This window comes from Ammospiza nelsoni, chromosome Z (genome assembly GCF_027579445.1).
Source record: "Ammospiza nelsoni isolate bAmmNel1 chromosome Z, bAmmNel1.pri, whole genome shotgun sequence".
Lineage (NCBI taxonomy): Eukaryota > Metazoa > Chordata > Aves > Passeriformes > Passerellidae > Ammospiza > Ammospiza nelsoni.
This window is the reverse complement of record NC_080669.1, coordinates 76,149,085-76,168,569: the sequence shown is the minus strand read 5'-3', so window position 1 is coordinate 76,168,569 and position 19,485 is coordinate 76,149,085. Positions and strand designations below refer to the sequence as shown.

The following is a 19,485-nucleotide window of genomic DNA, read 5'->3' as shown; positions in this document are numbered from 1 at the left end:
TAATATAAAGTAATGTTACTTCGCACATTCTATTAATGTGCTGGGATATAAACTCTGGCAGGTGTGAAGTGGATAGATTGCTTAGCATTCTTGGCTATCCTTATAATGAAGTATAGGGAATCAAAGGGATATCTTCTTCAGATAGAGCAAGAGCCATGAAATTTTTTCATAATTCAAGATGCTGGGAGAATATGCTGAAGCTGGAATTGGGCTTTTCATTCATCAGTCAGCTTTGCACTTTCAGTTCATCTTTGTCATCTTGGTATTATTATTTCATGGTTTCTGCCGCAGGTTTTCTCAATCAATGGAACATGTATGTGAGAACACTGTTAAAACAAATGAACAGTCACCTAAGACATAGTAAACTAGACAGATGGTTATCTATTGTCATGTTTCCAGGGCTAATGGTATTATTTAACTTTATCTTGAAGTTTGATGAAATTAAAGCCCCGACCACAAAAAAAGATGCAGGAATGCTGACCTATGACTAATATCCTGGTATGTGAGGTACAATGAAGTTTTATGTATGACTACAACATCCCGTTACAGTAATTTACAGATTACTGTAATTCCACATTCTACTTTTGGGAAGATGAAAAAGAATTTTCATCTCTAGCTAGTTAAATCTGACACATACTATTTTTCCATTGGAGTTATAATAGCATTCTTAAAGAAATATGTTTGCCAGAAATGACATTTTATGTGTTTGATAAGCTATGTGTGGTTAAAAGAAACACAATTCACACAACAGTGGAATAAAAAACTAGTAACTATTCCATTAGTAAAAGACTTTCTGCCTCCTGCCTCTCTGATATAGGGTTATTTCTGCAATATGGTTTCTTTCCATTGACACTTTTGTTTTAGTGTAAGTTTACAGGAATGTTAACTGAAATGGTTTATTTCTCCTTTTTTTTTTTTTCTTCTTTCTTTCTTCTTTCTTTGTAGTCACCAAATCAAGTCTTTGCAGTATAGCAGCACAGGAGATGTCATTCTCGTTGTCTCTGGTAACTCTCAGGCAAAAGTTCTTGACAGAGATGGCTTCCCGGTGATGGAGTGCATAAAGGGAGACCAGTACATTGTGGATATGACAAACACAAAGGTAAAGTCAGGGGCTGGTGGTTGTTTGCTTGCATGCTGTGAGTGTAAGACTAATAAGCAAAAATGTGTCTGTTTTTAATGGTAGTTAAAAATGCAAATGAAGAAGGGTTGATTCATAGTTCTGAAGTGCTTCAACCACAGTTGGTTGTGTTTGGACCACTTTGCCCTTGTATTTTCACAAACTTCGATACAATGCTTCTATTTACTTAGATTATTTAAATTCAGGTCAGTTTTTAAAATAGCTTAAGCCTAAAAAGTAATGATAAAATCTAAAGCTCAGGCTGATGATAAAATTGATTTACTTATTTCTTGTAAAATATATTGCCAAATATACTAGGCTTAATGCTGTTTTGCCTAAAGCTGTTCTTGTCAGATGACTATTTCTTTTGGCTGGTTATACCTATATAAAACCATCAAATAACATCTGCTTTAGTTCTAGTTTGCTTAAAAATAATTTAGATTTTCTTTCTCTTGTAAATGTCTAAAATTCCAGTATACTGTAGTCCAACAGTCAAAATGCTAAAATACTTGTTATATTGCCTCATTAACTTGAGTATTTTTCTCCTTATTTGTGCCTAAACCAAACTGAAGTTATTGCAGCATTGCAAGAGTAGTTTCCAAATTTCTCTTTGAATGTAGAGAGTGAGTATGTGCCTGTACCTCAAAGAAATAAAGCCAACTGGACAATATATATCCAGTAATGTAGTTATGTTCATAGTCATCATAATGGCAATTGCTTACTTTGCATTAAACACTCACCTTCTTTTTTTGTCTTAAAGCAAAACAACTGACTAGTCAATTTGCAGCTTCAGTATTTTATGAAAAACTCATCTGAGATTATACCCCTCTTGATTCTAAAATTCTCCTTCCTCAGTTTTCTCCAACAGGGTCTTTGGCTAGTGTAGATTGACACTGGCGTTGTTCTGTTATTCTTCTGTCTCTTGAAAAAGTTTGTGTGTCACTGTAGTGATGCCTGTTGTTTCATCCTTACTCTGCATTACAATTCTCCCAAGAGAAAAAGAAGTGTGATTCTGTGCTTGTTTCTGAAAGGAAAAAGAAAATAATAGCATAAGAGTGTAAGGGTTTTTCTAATTCAGAGATGAAAACAAGCAAGGAGGAAATGGATAGAGTACATACAATCTGTTAAATCATCCTGATGTCAGTTAGAAAGGTCCAAATTTGTGCCTCAGCTTTCATGTGACTCCACTTGGAGGATGTGGAGTAATAGTTGTAAAACCTTGTAAGACAGCTTGCAAGTCCCTTTAAGACTTCTGTGTTTATTTCTTTAGGGTCACACAGCAATGCTCAATTCAGGCTGCTGGCATCCAAAGATAAAGGAAGAATTTTTGACGTGTTCTAATGATGGGTAAGTATTGAGGTCTGTCTTTCACACTTTTTTGGGAGTCTTGTTGAGCTCTTGTGTTTTGCTGTGCTTTAATTTACTTTAAATATAATTCTTTTTAATCTTTAGTAACTACTTAATATAGTGAGATCTGGAAGGAAATACTATATTAATTTTGCCTCTAGATCATAAATGTATTTTGTTTGACTTATTTTAGTTCTGTAACTTAAAATAATTTTTAATAATATTTTGTGAAATTTGTTGGTTAATTGTTTTTTACAAAAGTTCTTGGACAAAATTTTACTTTATCTGATATTCCTTTGGAGTAGAATAATTCCTGTGGAGAAACTCAGTGTAACTGAATTCACTAGGAAGATCGAGGATTTCAATTTGAAGTTACAAGTTTCACTTTCGGTGTAACTGAATGTTGATGGATGTTGTTTGACAAGTGTCAAAGAGACTGTTAGAAATTATTTTGTGGCTTCAGTCTTGATCTTTGTGGTTAGAATCAAATGGCAAATGGCAAAATGTCCCATGATTAGAATCAAATGGCAAAATGTCGCGTGACATCTGCATTAATTAAGTTACTGGAGCTGTCAGTAGCAGGTTCATGAATGATTTTTTACTGATGTTTTAAATATGCAATCTCCTTTACTGTAGACTGGCAGTAAGGATTGATTTTCCCCACTAAAGTATCTGTAGAGTAGTCAACTGTAAAAAGAAGACTTCAATTATCAATTTCTTTAAATAACATTTTTTTTCCCTAAAAGGGACTGACTTACATGGGTACATGAAAATATTATTTTAAGGAGAAAATTAACAGTTTCTGATAAGACTGTGTCAGAAGGAGAAAAGCCTGAATACTACATTGTGCTTTATGGAAAAATTAAGTTTTAAAAATACACTTGAACAAACTGTATATTGTTCCAGATTTTAGGCAGAAGGTACTACTTCCATAATAGGAATTATTATTAAATGCTAGAGTCAGTACTTTAGACAGTTTGTTGATATTTTGAATGCAGTTAGATTTTAGTAGGGTTTCTTAGATTGAGTAGTTTGTACATCATGAAAAACAAATTAAGATACCATAAATGATGAAGATTGTCTAATTTTTCCCATCTAATCAAATTCCCTAACTCATATACCAAAAATGCACTCAGTACATTGCTGATACTTGAATTGCTGTGAATTAAAATGGTCTGGACAAGTAAGAGAAAGCCAGATAAACACTACTATAAATGGCTGCATAATTGCATTTTCACAGATGCTACATGGCTGAAATTGCAACAAAAGTATTTTAAACTGATTGCATTGTGCTTCATGCTAGTGACAGGTATTTCAAGGATTTGAATATGTCCTGTGAAAGTAAACAATTTGTATTGCTTAATTTGCCCCACAGGGCTTGAACATGCTGTCCTGTCTGTGAAATTTAATAACAGAATTTAGTAACAGAAACTAAAATCTCTTGAGTTTAATCAGTAATTCATTTTAAGATTTGAGCTGTGAATGAGAATTGAAAAGAATAGTTCCAGTTGGAAGGGACCTAGAATGATCATCCAACTGTCTGACCGGTTCAGGGCTGTCCAGAAGTTAAAGCCTGTTGTTAAGGAAAATCACCCATCAACCGTGTCTCCAGGAAGCCTGTGTTGGTCTGGAACCACCTTATCAGCAAAGAAATGCCTCCTAGTGTCCTGTCTGAACTTTACCTGGCACAGCTCTGAGCCATTCCCATGCATCCTGCCCCTGGATGCCAGGGAGAAGAGCTCAGCACCTCCCCATGCCCTTCCCCTCCTCAGGAAGCTGCAGAGAGCAGTGAGGGCACACCTCAACCTCCTTTTCTCCAAAGTGGACAAGCCCAAAGACTTCAGCTGCTCCTCACAGGAGGTTCCAGCTCTGATTCCCTCCTCAGGATGCACGGAAGAACCTTCCCATCCTTCTCCACCTGCAGGGCCCAGCAGGACCCAGGCGAGGCCCATCCCCTCCCTGGGCTCTGGCTGTGCCCTGCTGGGAGCTCTGGGATGGGCTCTGGCTGTGCCCTGCTGGGAGCTCTGGGTTGGGCTCTGGCTGTGCCCTGCTGGGAGCTCTGGGATGGGCTCTGGCTGTGCCCTGCTGGGTGCCCTGGGATGGGCTCTGGCTGTGCCCTGCTGGGAGCTCTGGGATGGGCTTTGTCCTTGGGGCTGCCCGGGCACTGCTGACCCACAGCAAGCCTACAGAGCTAAAATGGCTGAGTAGGGAAGGTCATCTGATCGTGGCACTATCTAGTTAGTTTCAAAAACATAATTAATTCAAAGAGATAAATAAAAGCCGTAATGTTATTTTCATTAATGATGTTGTGTGAAGGTGAGTTGAGTTAGTGAGTAGCACACCTTTGAAAATATAGGTTCCATTATTAAATTTGGAGCACAAGTCTGATGAGGAGCAGCTGAGAGAACTGGGGTTAAGTCTGGAGAAGAAGAGATTGGGGAGAGGGGACTGTAGCACTCTCCACAGCTCCCTGAAAGGAGGGTGTGGCCAGGTGTAGGTCTATCTCTTCTTCCAGGTAACCACAGACAGGGCAAGAGGAAATGGGCCTCAAGTTGCACCAAGGTAGGTTTAGATCGGAAATTAGAAAAAAACTCTTCTCTGAAAGGATGGTCAGGCATTGGAACAGGCTGCCCAGGGGAAGGGGTGAAATTGCCATTCCTGGAAGTGATTAGGTATATGTATTTGTGGGGAATCTGGCAGTTTTAGGTTAATGGTTGAATTCAATGATCTTCAGCATCTTTTCCAACTTTAATGATTCTAATTGACAGCAGTTGCTGGAATTATACCAGCTATTTAAACCAGTATCATGTGAATTTCTGACTTCTTTTTGGTGGTAATTTTTGAATGAGGAAAAATAACTTCTGTAAGATTGCTTTAATATGGTATTCTCAGAGAATATTTTGTGTAGGAGAGTAACATTAGAGTACTTACGTGTCAAGGCAGAGAGTTTAAATCTAAAGAAGGAAATGGTCTGTGTCAGCAAGATATAATTTAAACTTTTATTGGTTTTGCCTAAAGGAAACAGGTTTTCTGAATTTTAAGTAAACGCAATTTGTACCAAGCATTCTAGAAACCAGATTTTTTTCATTTAATACTGTTTATTTGACATTTTGCATAGAATGAGTTGTGGATGTCATTAAATGTTATAACTGTATCTGTCTGTCAGTCTAATTTTTTTACATTTATTCCAGTATTTATACTTGATCGTTAGGTGTTAAAGAACAGTATTTCATCAATTTGTAAAGCTGGCTTTTTTGTTCAAGCCAATAGATTTGCCCTTGGTTAAATGCTGGCTGAAAGATGAAACTGTTGAAACTGTTGAAAACTGGCATAAAACTTGGTTTATGTTGCATGCAAAGAAAACTATAATTATAAGAAAACTTGAATTTTGAAGACTGTGGGCTTCTCAGGTCAGACCAAAAGACTGGCAGTCTTTATTCTAGGGAAGAGAGGTCTAAGTAGGGGAGTATGTGATCAAAGTTTGTGAAATGTCCAAGATGATAGGTGAGCTGAATGTGGAACTGTTGTTTTTGAAAACCTCTTTGAAACCGAAGAGATAATTCTTGACAGTAGATATAGTAAAGTTTAGAACTAATAAAAGAAAAGAAAAATTGGGTGCTGCTCAGATTTATTCTGTAATGTGTTGTCACAGGAAAACATGGAGGCAAGTTTAAAAAAGGATGAGAAAATACATGTTTAGAAGCGCTTATAAACTGATAGGAAATGCAATAGGCATTATAATACCTTTTATATAACAGTTGTGGATAGTAAGGTGAAATGAAGGGAATTAACTGTAATGACCAGACTGAATACAGGGCTAAATGAACCTATGATCAGATGTAGCCAGATGTTTCTTATATCTTTATGTTATTCAGTGACAGTAAATAATTAAGATGTAATTTCATGCAGCATTACTGTTGATAATGTAGTGTGTGGATTCTCAAGGTACAGTACTTTTGCAATGGTTTTTATATCTGGAGTTGTGTGGTGTTCGCGTAAATAAGTGAACTCTTTGTTGAGGTCTTCTCTCAAGCAAGTGGTGAGACAAAGCCCAGTCTAGCTTTACATGGCTCTGGTGCATGGAGATTTTTGGTATGAATGTTTATAGTTAAAAAAAAAACAAACTAAAAAACCAAAATCAAAAAACAAAACAAAACCAAACCAACACCAAACCAAGCAAACAAAAAGCCCCAACACTTTTTACAAGGCAGGGGACCTGCCTGTACCCAGTTTTGACATTCTTGACATGATACATTAATGTGCTTCAATGTTAATAGAACTTGACATATTACACTCTCACATAATTTAAGAAGACCATCTATACCCATAAGAGGAGAAATTAAAAGCTTTAGAGTATTGCATATCAGAGGAAAAGGTGCAAACATCTACTTTTTGTCTTTTATTCTGAATGCACCGCTAATCTTTTATAAAATTATTACAAGCTCTGGAAATTCTGCCATAAATTACTATTAGTTTTGTTCTAAGATTTTTACTAGACATTGGCGTAACAGTAAATTACCTTAAGTACAGTGACTGCTCTGAAACTTTTAAGAGGGAATGTTGATACTATGTGTGTATCTATGACTTGTGATTTAACCCACACATTGAGAAGAGGAACTGCCATGACTGGCATGTGTGGGGGAGTATACACCTGACGCTAAGCACCAAAAAGGGATCCTTTAGAGGGCCATGCTGTATAGATGTGGGAAGACGATACCAGGGATGCTCTTAACAGCTGTGAAGGAAAGCTGAAGATCTTCTCTTTTGCTGGTTTTAATCTGTGGTGGACATCACACAGAACAGTAAAGCACAGTGATAGCTGTCTCTTAAACAGTGACTTCTCTACTTACTTGATGAGTATTTCTATGTGGAGAGGTTCTGTGTACTCCAAACCTGGTTGCCAAAACCATAATTTTTTTTTGAATATGCTTGCAAGAAAAGATTTAAGGGTTTTCAGTAATACTCCAGGAGTTTGGAAGATGCTAAAAATAATGGTTGAAGCATGTGTGTCATGCTCCTTGGGGCACACTGAATGGCAGGGTTTGAGGCTGAAGGACGACAGAGGAGAGCACATGAGGGATGTTAATATACTGTTAAACCCTAATTCTGTATTGTATGGTTCTCGATAGCATTTATACCTCCTCTAGAGAAAACAGTCATTCATAAACCAAATGAATGAGTATTTGCAAGTTGTAGACTGTATTTTATCTGATTCCTGTAGCATTTGCACTGTCTGTCTTTAGTTGAATCGTTGCCACCTGCATACTGTTTAAAAATAAAGTAAGGAAAGAAAATGGCATTTTCTGGGTGGTATGTTGAAACAGAAGTTTTCATAATGCATACAGAAGTTAAAAAGCAAAATTTGCAAGTGGTCTTGTGTCAAATGAAAGTGACACATTTTAAATATATTTTAAGTAAATGCTTTTCAAATATTTTAAATCCATATTTCTTTTGATGTTAACTTGCTATAGCTCAAATACTCACTTAGGGATAGTCTTTATATGTATGTGACAGTCTCTTTTGATTTCACATGACTAAGAGTGTAGTAGTAGTCTGAACTAAAAAGTAATGCAAATGAAAGCTCTTAAAATTGCCATTGTAAATGAAATATTTTGAGAGGTGATCTGTTTCTTATACCTAGGTGACTTATGCATGGCATTCAAATATGCTGTGCATTTTAAAAATGCAAGTAGGTTTTGATGATAAAATATTCTAATGTGCAGTTAATAGGCTTTTTGTAAATTTATTACTTTAGACTGCAGATACATGGGTTACCAGCAGGGAGTCTCAGTGAGTTTTGTATAACTGTTCAAGGGCACAATGTTAAACGCAGGAAAAACTACGCAAGAAAATGACACAGTTCCATCAGACTCCTCTGTGAGAGAACAGAAGCTGGTCAGCTTGAACCCTGAAATGAGTCACAGCCTAGACACAGCAGTTATGGAATAAGTCTGAAAATTCCTCTTAACTTGTACAAGTTCCTACCCACTTATGCAGCTGTTAGTGGATACGTACACATCTCAGCAAGCTCACTTCATTTTATTTTCCTTGAAAATATTCCAGATGATGGCTTGTGGAAACATGTAATACAATACTCTTTTTTTCATGTTATGGCCAGGTTTGGTTTTCTTTTTGGTCTTATTTTAAACAAATAGTATAATTACTCTGAGATTGCAGATGAATAATAATTTTTGGGGGGTTTTGCAGGTTATTAAGCATTTGTTGGCTTTTAATTGCAGAAGGAAGTAAGAAAGTTGTCAATTCTGTCAGTAATCTGGTGATTAACTGTAAGTATATGAATGAATAACACTAGCCTAGAGATTTAACTAAAGTAGGTGTTTATTTGAGTGCATTTTTTAAATGAGAATAAATGTTGAGCATAGATTCTCATATGTGGAAATTTTGATATTCTCAGTGCTTCAGCTTCCCAATGTTTCATGTAATTAGAAAATTATGTTAAAAGAAAAGACAAACATAGAAAAGCAATTATCTTCTCCATGGAACTGCAATAATTCTCAATTTTGCATTACAGATAATTTCAGTTTTAATGAATTTGAGACTAATTAATTAATTAAGTTATAATCAACCTTTCACTGTTTTAAAAGTTTATACACAAAGTTTTCATCAGTATTGATATTAACTTGAGCCATTTTCTTGCACAAGCTGTCTTTTTTCATTTATGGCTATATATTGCCTAGAACTTTAAATATGCCACAACTATTCCTGAAAGATCAGTCCCTTTCCATTGCATGTACTCCTTGCCATTCCAGATAAGGTTCAGATACAGTGTGTGATCAACACTGTCTTTGCATTTCTTGTAGATCCTTTGCCACATTATTGGGCTTATTTGGAAGATAAGGATCTTTCGTCTTAAGGCAAGGATCTTTCATTTTAGCAGCAGTATGTTGGATAAATGTTCAGAACAGCATTAAGGGTGATAGCAACAGAAATTCCAACATTTATACATTGCCTAAAAGGGAAAAAACGGTTTGGAATTTAGGGAATCTTTAAAAAGTTTTTATTCTCTGGAAATACACCTGAGTGGAGTGACCTCTAAAAATACCCTGTGTTTTAAGACATAACTAACTCTTTGTTTATATTATTCCAAAATATCAGTTGATGTCTATGTAATAACAAAGAAGGAAGAGGAAATGGATAGTGTTGTTTTTGTTATTTGGATGTTTTCTTATCTCAAATGTGATAGGCAGTGCTGTAAGAATAAGCAAGAGAGGTCAGTGATGTTAAATGTTCCAACAACAGGTGTTCTATGTCCTTACTCTCGTGTATTTTTTTCCATTTAGAAGCAGAATCGCAGCCAAACTTGAAATTTAGCAGTCGTGAACTTTATGATCTGTCATTGCAGCTTGGGTTATAGTTGATTAACAGCTGGTTTACTGTAGAGCATTCCTCTCACAAGTCTTTCCTCTCTCATCCTCTAGTAAGTTAAGTTAGTGTTCCTACTTTCTAAAAGGTATCCTAGAGAGTATTTACTGCCATCACAAATTGACCTTTGTGATAAGTTATTTAGGGACAACTTCAGTGCAGATCTATCTCTAATTATTTCAGTGAAGTAGCTTCAGATCTTCAGAAATAGAATTTTGTATTTAAGGCACAATTGAATTCTTAGTCTTTTGTCAAATGCATGTTTCAAATATGAAGTTAGTGTGCTGTATGGAATATGGTTTTTAACTTTTGTTTTAACCATATATTGTTGCTTAGTAAATATTATCAGTGCCTTTTTTTTGTAATTTCGAGCAGCAAAATACAGTTAATGAAGGATGAGTAGGTTGCATAGCATGTATCTGCTGTTTGCAACCATGTCTGTTCAGATGATTTTTCTTTAGGATGGCTGTTGTGTCCTAGACACTACTAGGGACTTCTGAAATTTGCTGTGTCTTAGTGAACACTGCTGTTCCGTGACGACTTTTATCTCAGCTTACCTTTCAGTCTTCATATGTTAACTATTTCCATCCTGTTAACTAAGTTTGCATCTAGAATGCCTGCTGTCTCATCTTCTCCTATTAGCTGCCTTGTATCAGTCTCTTTATGTGGGAGCTATCAGCGAATGACTACTCTGTCATGACAGCTGTTTTCTAGCTCTTTATTAGGCGCAGAACTACATTGAGCCTGGTAATTTGATAGAAAAGAGATTTGAGCAGGTCTGGAATAGCACTGCTGAAAATGGCCAGCAGTTAGTTTCATTGCCCATGGAACAATCACTTATTCCCATGATGTTGTTCAGCTTGTCTTGAGCTTCAGCCCAGATGATTCTGTTTTTCTTTAATTGAAGTCTGTGCCCCATAAGTTTAAGAGCCAAGTCACCTGTTTCAGATCGCATACGTAGTATGTTCTCAGGAGTGCACAAGATCTGGTATCTCCAGCCTGTTTGGCTGTGCACTGTGAAGGACAGCTCCACTGGCTGTGAAGATAGGATTATATGGCATTTCTCCTTAGATTTATAGACTCTGAGCTTCAGGTTGCATACTGTCTGCTTACTCCAGGTTGACAGCAGCTCAGCCTAAGCTGATTTCGCTGAAAGTGAATACAACCCTGGAGTTTGTTGAACTCTGCTAAAGCTTGGAACAGCATTGTTGACAACTCGAGAACTTAAGCTATACTTTTACTTTTCTTTAATGCTTTTACATATCAGGAATACAGTGCATATGAAAACATAGTTGAGAGCCAAATTTGGACTTGTGTGGTTTAGTGTAAGTGTAGTTATTTTGTCTTACTTAATTGCAGAATTTATAGAATTTTTCTGAATAATGTATTTGAAGAAATACAGTGATAAAGCTTGTTACATAGACTGTCCTTGTTTTGTTTAAAAGTCCCAAAGTACAACATTGAAGCAAGATTTGAAAAAGTATTAGTAGTCCTAACACCTTCAGTGTTTGAACCATTTTATATGTAATAAACACAGTTAACACTGATCCATCTGCAGCTTTGAAAACTGCTGAGAACAGTAAGATAGCAATGCCAGGGCTACTACCAAGATATTTGTACAAACCTTTGTTGCAACCTAAGCTTCAACACTGCTTCTGTCTTCACAGATTTAAAGGCTAATTGGAAAAAGCATGCTTGAAAATAATTACTGATGTTTTACCTTCACTTGGGGGATCATTTAAAAATGTTTAATTGCTGTCTTAGGCTTTGCTTCCACTTTCTAGATTTATTTCTTAGAACAACCTGCATGTTATAGAGAGTAGGACCTGCTTTGGGGTCCAAAGTACCTACTCACCAAAAAGATCACCCTGAATTATATCTAGTTGCATCATACTACCTAAAAAGGGAATGCAAATAACATTATGGCAAGATTATTGAATTTGCCAGAGGTGTAGTATAACTTGGACTTTCATCTTAGAAAAAGAAATAACTCTTGCCCAGTTGTTTCAAGCGCATATGTTTGTAGGTGTGTATACACATATACATTCACTTACTGTGCCATATTCCATATTGAAAGGGAAATCATTAAGTTTGAAAATGTTTCTTCAAGATTTTATGAGATACTTTTATTCCTAGTACAATAGTACAGTTTAGGAAGATTTTTAGAATTAATATAGAACATAGAGGAATACAGTTCTGTCAATTGATTTATTTTTAGTTTTACCAAGGTAAAGTTTTTTACTACAGCAAGAAACTTGAAAGTATTTTTGTGCGTCATAAGCAAGTACACATTTAAAAAATTGATTAATTTATCTAGCAAGCGCAGAATTTAAGTGTTCACAGTAGCTCAGTACTTCCTGAAGAGTTTGCTCATTTTAGAACTGTGCAGTGAGTAGAGCAAGAAGGGACAGTCTTTTCAGAGGCTTTTGCTAGGCAATTGCAACGTTCTTATCTTAGATGGGAAGGCAGAAGTTTTGGTGGGTGTATCTGCTTCTTTTATCCCAGAACACATGGTAGTTCACTTCTCACCCGTATTGTGCTATACTTGGGTCATATGGATAAGCTTCCCTGAAACTTGTTTCCTTACTCCTTTCAGTCAGACTGGAAAAGCTTTTCTCTTGCATCTTCTCTGGTCCTGGCTCACCTTGACTGAGAAAAGAGAATACTTTTGTGCAATTCTGTTAGCTGGTCTGTGGGGTAACTTCTGGAAGAATAGGAATTATAGGAAACTGGAAGTTTTGGTATTTCTATCAACTCAGCTTAATATCAGATAGGGAAGAAGACGGGAATTTGCTATTTGTGAAATTGATAAGAAATTTCCCATGGTTTAGGGTAATATACAGGTTGTTGGGCAAATACTTCCATTGTGGTGACTTTTTTCCACAAGTATCTTTCACTGGCAATTTCCTCTCCTGTCTTCTCCCATAAAAAATGTATTACATCTTTTATTTTATAAAGATGGAACCTTTCTTCTCTCGTATTCAGTGATAATTTTAAACTATAACTAACTCAGTTTAAAGGACTATTTTCTCATGAGATATGCATCTTATTCAAATGACCAGAATTCTTTGATTATTCTAGCAATAATGGGAAGTACAATAGACTTAGTAAACTAAACTAAAATGTTTTTGTTTGATAGTAAGGAAGTGAAGTAGAGTAGACAAGGATTTATTTTGGCACATTTCTTTACAAAGATAAAATATGCATTATATCTAAGAAAATAAAATTAAATTGCAATGATTAATGTTTAAATCTGGTTCTGTATTAGAGCTACACAGTAATGACTAATGATACTTAATATCCTATATATCAAAACTCTGTAAAAATATTTGCTTTGTGATTTTTGACGTTTAGAATTGCAGGTAATTTCATTGTTTGAGTAATGTAATTTTAAGTTGTTTCTCTTATCAGAGTCCTCATGTTATATAAATATATGTTTTAGTTAAAATCCCACTGCTAAGTTGCTTGTTTAGAGATGTGGTTTTCATTTTTCATGGAATGAATTGGAACAACCTGTAGTTACATTTCTCTGCTCATACTGGTTTCAGAGGTGCATGGTTTCACTGGAAGATGATAAAGCCTGAAAAACTTTCCAGTTCAGAAAATTCTGTTTAAGGCCAATAAATCCCATTTCGCAAGTGAGATTGAATACCATGGAAATTATGTATGGGTTTTTGTGGAAGAAGTTTCTCTTGTTTATTTAATAAAACCTTTTATAACTTTTTGTATAGTATCCATTAGTAACTTATAAGCAGTAAATTACATTCCAAAATATTTTGAAATTTTTTCTCTTAATTCCAATAAGTTTTGTTTCTGCCTTTTAAAGGATTAATCTTATAAATACATGTGAGACATTTCTCATCTATCAACTGGGCTAGCTAATAGGAAGAGATCTTAAAACTGATAATCTGATGTAATCAAAACAACATGTTTCTAATGCAATTTCGTAAGACTGAACTATTTCCTCTAAACTTCTTTATCTATAAATTAATTAATGCAGATTTTATCAAAGTGTGAATACTTCTAGTAAAATCTGAACACTGAGTATTAGCCACTGACTCTGAGAGCAGATTGATAAGTGAGCTGGTTAGTGTTAGAAAACAATAGCATGGGAAATCATGCACATAGAATAAAGTTATGTAGGGTTAATTATGTATAAGCTTTTAGTATGAGGCTGCAGAAAAGCAGATATGCATCCTGTAAAAATGCATTCATACACAGAGAATGAACTTCTCCTAATGGCATTGGTAAAGGAGATGATGTTAATGTTATATTTCAGCAATACCGATTGAGTTCTGTGTCTAGTTACAATGACAGCAGTCTAAAAAGAATGCTAGAAAACATTGAAAAGGAAATTCAAATTCAGCTAATTCAAGAGTATTCGGGAAATTGAATACATTTCAGTTTATTGAATAGGATATTGAGACTTTGCAATAGCAAAAAATAATTGAAACAGAGATAAAATGTCCAACATTTGAAAAGTCTTTAAATTGTTGAAGATGTAGGTCGACGCAGTAATTGAAAGCTAGTAAGATATGTCTAGGAGAATGAGAGTGTTTCTTTATAAACAGATGTATTATGTGACTGATTATTAAGACTGATTATGTGGAATTATTATTAAGGAAGAAATGCAGTAAATTCTTTACAAGTTGTAGCTTGCGCACAGAAATTGTGGATGAAGTTTCTCTTTCAATTATCAGACAAACCAGTGAACACAAAAGCACCATATAATCAATCTGAGATTGGAATATGCTGGGGATTCTCAGTGTTAAAAACTGTAATCAAGCTGTTCATATGACTTAGCCTTTTTATAGATAAAAGCTTGGTATTGAGCTGTTAGTGTCCATTAAAGGTACTCAGTTTTTGAGGGTAGGAAGAAGTCCATATATAGTCCTTCTGAGCATGGCAGAACTGTCCATGTGGAGCTGCAGGTAGGATATGTATCCCATTGTTGTTACCATAGCACGTTCAGTTGAGCGGGTTTTTTTCTCCAAAATCAGTCTCCTTTCACAGTTTTATCAACCAATTCCTCATTGACTTTTTAGCTCCTTCCCCCCCCTTTCTATCTCCAAATCATTCCCCAAAAGATAATTTTGCAGTTGTTTTGTGGCAATAATGTCACTTTTTAAAAGCTAATATTGTCATTCAGATACTTTCTAATAAAGCTTCATATTAAATGCATTTCTCTTGGGAGGGATTAGTTTGGTTTTGTAAATGTTTCTGTCCTTGAAATCTTTCCAGCCATGTGATTTGTGAAATCTCCAGTTTGCTAGGACAGAAAACATATTCTGATACTCTTCAGTTTAGCTCATTAATGGTAGTGGAAACTTCTGGTCAGCTAATCTCTGCAATTAAGATCCACATTCACTTGTGTCTGTATGATTTAGAACATGCTGGAAAACATTTCAGTCTCCTGAGGATGAACTTTTGGTGAGATAAGATGCAGATCTTCTTTTGTCATCATAAACTTACTAGAGCATATACATTCCTCCTTTCAAAATAAATAATTTACTTATACTCATGTGTAGCTTTCTTCTGTTGTGTAATTCACAGTGAATTAAATGGATAGCAGAATAGCAGGTACTGAAAAGTCTCAGAGATGAAAAAAGATGCCTTCCCTTTTTTGGTGGTACATACTTAGGCTTTAAAAATTAATTATTCTATCAGCATGTTTATTTAAAAAATCTAGCAAATAATTTAACTTAAAGCAGATTTGGTTTGAGATAAAGTTTAGCTTTAAAACTCTTATAGGAAAAAACCTACTTTGGTTCATTCAAACTATAAAATTCTGAATATTTTTGAATAATTTTTTAGTTTACTTGTCTATAAGTGATGTGTCATTCCAGCATCTGTTTACTCACAGCATGAACTGCTTTTCCTTTGAAAGTTTTTTGTTAGTCTTTCAAGAAAAGTGAGTGTTGTGCCTGTGAAAAATACATAATATAGTTTTCTTATTGGACCACTAAATTAAAATTGCCATTTAAATGGAATATATATTTCCAGTTCTTTCACACAATGAGAGAACCTCAGAGGACCAGAGTCCATAGCCATGATTTGGTTGCTCTAAAAACTGTTTCAAGTAAATGAAGGATGTCTCTTCTGTTTTACATGAATGTTGGCCATTGAGTAACATGTCTCACATGTTACTCACATGTCTCACATGTTTGGCTCAATATAGAGCCATTCTAGAGTCACTCTCTAGTGACTCTAGAATGGCTCTATATTGAGCCAAACACCCATATAGAAGAATCTAGATGACATTAATAGACTGTTAGGCACTGTACATGAAAAATTATAGCATTATAATTTAGTTTCACAGATTTGGATATTTTGAGGAAAAATCAATGTAATTTTAAATTAGCTATTCAGCTTGCAAGCTCCTTTTTTTTTTTTTGTTTAAAACTTCTTCTGAAGGCTAGCACTGTTATGACAGGATTGATGGAGTGAATATTGTGAACATTCCTTATCTGCTTTGTTAGAAAGACAGTGGCTTGATTTGGAGAGCCTCCTCATCAGGTTACATCCAAATGAATGATTTAGCAATGAAACAAACAGATAGTAACTTATTGGACAATGCCAAGTAGATCTTCAAGTAGATATATACTAACATCTATTTATTCAAAATGCAAATAAAGACAATATTTAACAAGTTGGTTACTTGCTTTTCTTGTTTCCGAGCCTCTAGTTGGAACTTGCATAATACTTCAAGTGAAAGCTGATGTACTCATGAAGTCTACCAGTTTCAAGAGTGTAAGGTCTTAGAAAAATAGAAAATACCGCGCGGTTTCTTAAGGTGTTAAGGATTTGGAAGTCAACCTTTTTTTTTTTTTTTGAAATGTGTCATTTTATGGACTATAACTTCAATGTATTCCATGTACTTTTGGTGCCATAATGTAGCTAAACTTTAAAGTAGTGAGCCTAACAAGCTTATTTCTTGTAATGACTATTTGTGAATTAGAAATTAACTTAAATGAGACACTCCCAGACTGTTACAGATAATACTACTTAGGACTAAATATCAAATGTATGTGGCTAGTGCAACATTCATAAAATTCAGTCAAGGGAAAAGCTAGAGGTGCATGAATTAACAAAAGGGTACAGTTTAAGAGAAACTTGATGTTTGTGTGCATGCACACAAGTGAACACCAAGAGTAAGGAACTAATAGTCTGGTACCTGGTCCCAAAATAAAGTAATTTTACTAAAGTGATTTTTAAGTATTTTGTCAGAGGTTTTAAGTCTTTATCTCACTGTTCACCCATGTAAATGAAATATTTTTTACTTCCACGCAAATCTTGTTTAACCAGTATTTTATAGAATCTTCTACTGTTTAAATACTGATATTGAAATGCCATGCAGATTATCTAAAAACTTGTTCTCAAGAGTTGCATGAGGTAAAAATAAATCAGAATTGGCATTTGTGAAGATCAAATTACTTAGGGCAATTTTTATATCCACTTTATTTATCCTCTCAAAGTTGATGTCTTACTTATTATGTCAGCTATAGCAATTCAGCTGTTTGAAACAGTGAGGTTTAGGAATTATGTGTATCAATTAAGTTCTGGTGAGTTTTTTTTCTTCCTTCTGTCTCTGGAACAGCAGAATTCACATCCTTTGGTGCAGAACAATGGTATTCTGCAGGAAGAGGGATCATTGTGGGTTAAAGTTCTGTTACTTACTAAAATCTCCTGATAAGTCATAATTTTAAGTTTTTGGAAAAATTTTCTCTGGAGACTTGTTTGTAAGAGTACCTCCATCAAAAAAGTGTGGTTATCTCACAGGTGTGTAGTAATTTGCACTGCACTGGCATAGTAGTTTGCTTTTTGTCTTGATATGTCTAAAGGTGTGAAGTCCATTACAGATCCATGAGGATGGCTTCTCCTAGACTAACTTATCTGTTTTTAGATACATATGCAGTGCAGAGCTGATTAAGAGAGTGCAGCAAATGAGCAGGCCTGGTTAAGAAGAGTTTGAATAATGACTGTACTGGCCCTTGCTGAAAGCTGTATGTTTACAAAAGGGTTAGTAAAGCTATTTTTGTCTTTATAAACTATGTGCGTTTACATTAATATTTTTTCTGAAGTTTTTCGTGATTCAAATGTTAGCTGCTGCAACAAGATACGCAGTTGGTGGTAAGAGCTTACATTTGAGGGCTTTTTCAACTGACATTTTTATGGCATAACTTCCTTTTTAAAGGATACACACAGCTTCAGGTAGATAATCTTAAGAATTAAAAATTTAAATCAAATGGGAAAGTTCCAACAATGCAGAGGAAATTTGGGACCAAAATATGCTAAATTATTGTTCTGCACTGGTGGGGCCTTGCCTTGAGTCCTGGAGACAGTTTTTGGTGCCACAGGATAAGGAGATAAGGACATGGAATTGTTACAGTGTATTAGAAGAAGTGGGACCAAAATGGAGAAAGGTCTTGAGGGCAAGACTTAGGAGGAACTGCTGAAGTCGCTGAGCTTGTTCAGCCTGGGATAGAGGAATGTTTACCTTCCTCTTGGAGGACAGCAGATGGAAAGTGCTGATTTCATCTCTCAGTTCACCAGTGGCAGGACATGAAGAAATTGAATGAATCTACATCAGTGGAAGTTCAGCCTGGTGATTAGGAATAGGTTCTTCACTGAGCACGTGGTTGGTCCCTGTAAGAGATTCCCCAGGGAATTGTTCCCACCATCAAGCCTGGCAGTGTTCAAGGAGCATTTAAATGAGACTCTTAGGCAGGTAGTTTAGTTTTGTGTAGATCTGCAAGGAACAATATTCCTGATGAGTCTCATCTGTTCTGAGATATTATGTGATTCTGGTCTGTGATTCTAAGAAAGTAAGAATTAAAAATTTTGCTAATGCCCTAGGTAAAAAGAAAGGGTAGTGTTGGGCATTTCTACTCACTTAAAGAATAGCTGAATAATTGAGGAAGCATCCATGAGTTCTAGCTGAGAAAAAACAAACAAAAAAATTATTAGAGAATTTTCCTGCTACTTGATTGATCTCTGTAGGAGTGCTCTCAGCAGCAAGTTAAAATTTGATTACTGTGTATGTCCGTGAGTACTTCTTACTGTTCATGCATGCAGTTAGAAAGTGGAGACAAGTCATGTCTTTACAACATTTAGGACAGTGGACATAATTTGGAGCTGGAGCTTCTGCAGATTTTCCAGTCTCTGTCAGTCTCAGATTTTTCTGTCTTTGAGTAGCTCCTAAAATTGGAGATGCTGGTGACATTTGTATGTCTTTGTTTTGATTTTGGACTTAGTTCTGTTCTTATTAGCTGTTGAACAGATTTCTTGTGGTTTATAGAATTCTAGATATTAAGATGTATATGCTCATGCCAGGAATATTTATATGTTCTAAATGCATGGTAGAGTTCCCTTCTGAGTTGTCTGTAGTCACAGAATAATTTAGGTTGAAGAGGACATCTGGAGGTCATCTGTTTCAATTCCCTGCTTAGTGCAAAGCTCACTCAGATCGAGTTGCTCAGGTTGTGCAGTGAACTAAAAGGTGAATTTCTGAACAGTCAGAAATTTCAGGGCTTCAAGCAAACAGAAGACTAGAGGACTGCAAGTAACATGTTTAAACTCTAGATCTAGCTGATATTTTTATCAAATTAAGCTATGAAACAAGACACTTCTCTGCTGTT

The 19,485-nt window shown here is 35.5% G+C and overlaps 1 protein-coding gene across 1 annotated transcript in view; it reads left to right on the top strand.

The window, feature by feature from the left end:
- WDR70 (WD repeat domain 70) overlaps nt 1-19,485 on the top strand; it is a 123,143-nt gene that overhangs the window by 39,154 nt on the left and 64,504 nt on the right. The window contains exons 8-9 of the mRNA XM_059492991.1: nt 946-1,099; nt 2,388-2,464. Coding sequence (XP_059348974.1) covers nt 946-1,099; nt 2,388-2,464 — 231 coding nt within the window. The remainder of the gene's footprint in view (nt 1-945; nt 1,100-2,387; nt 2,465-19,485) is intronic.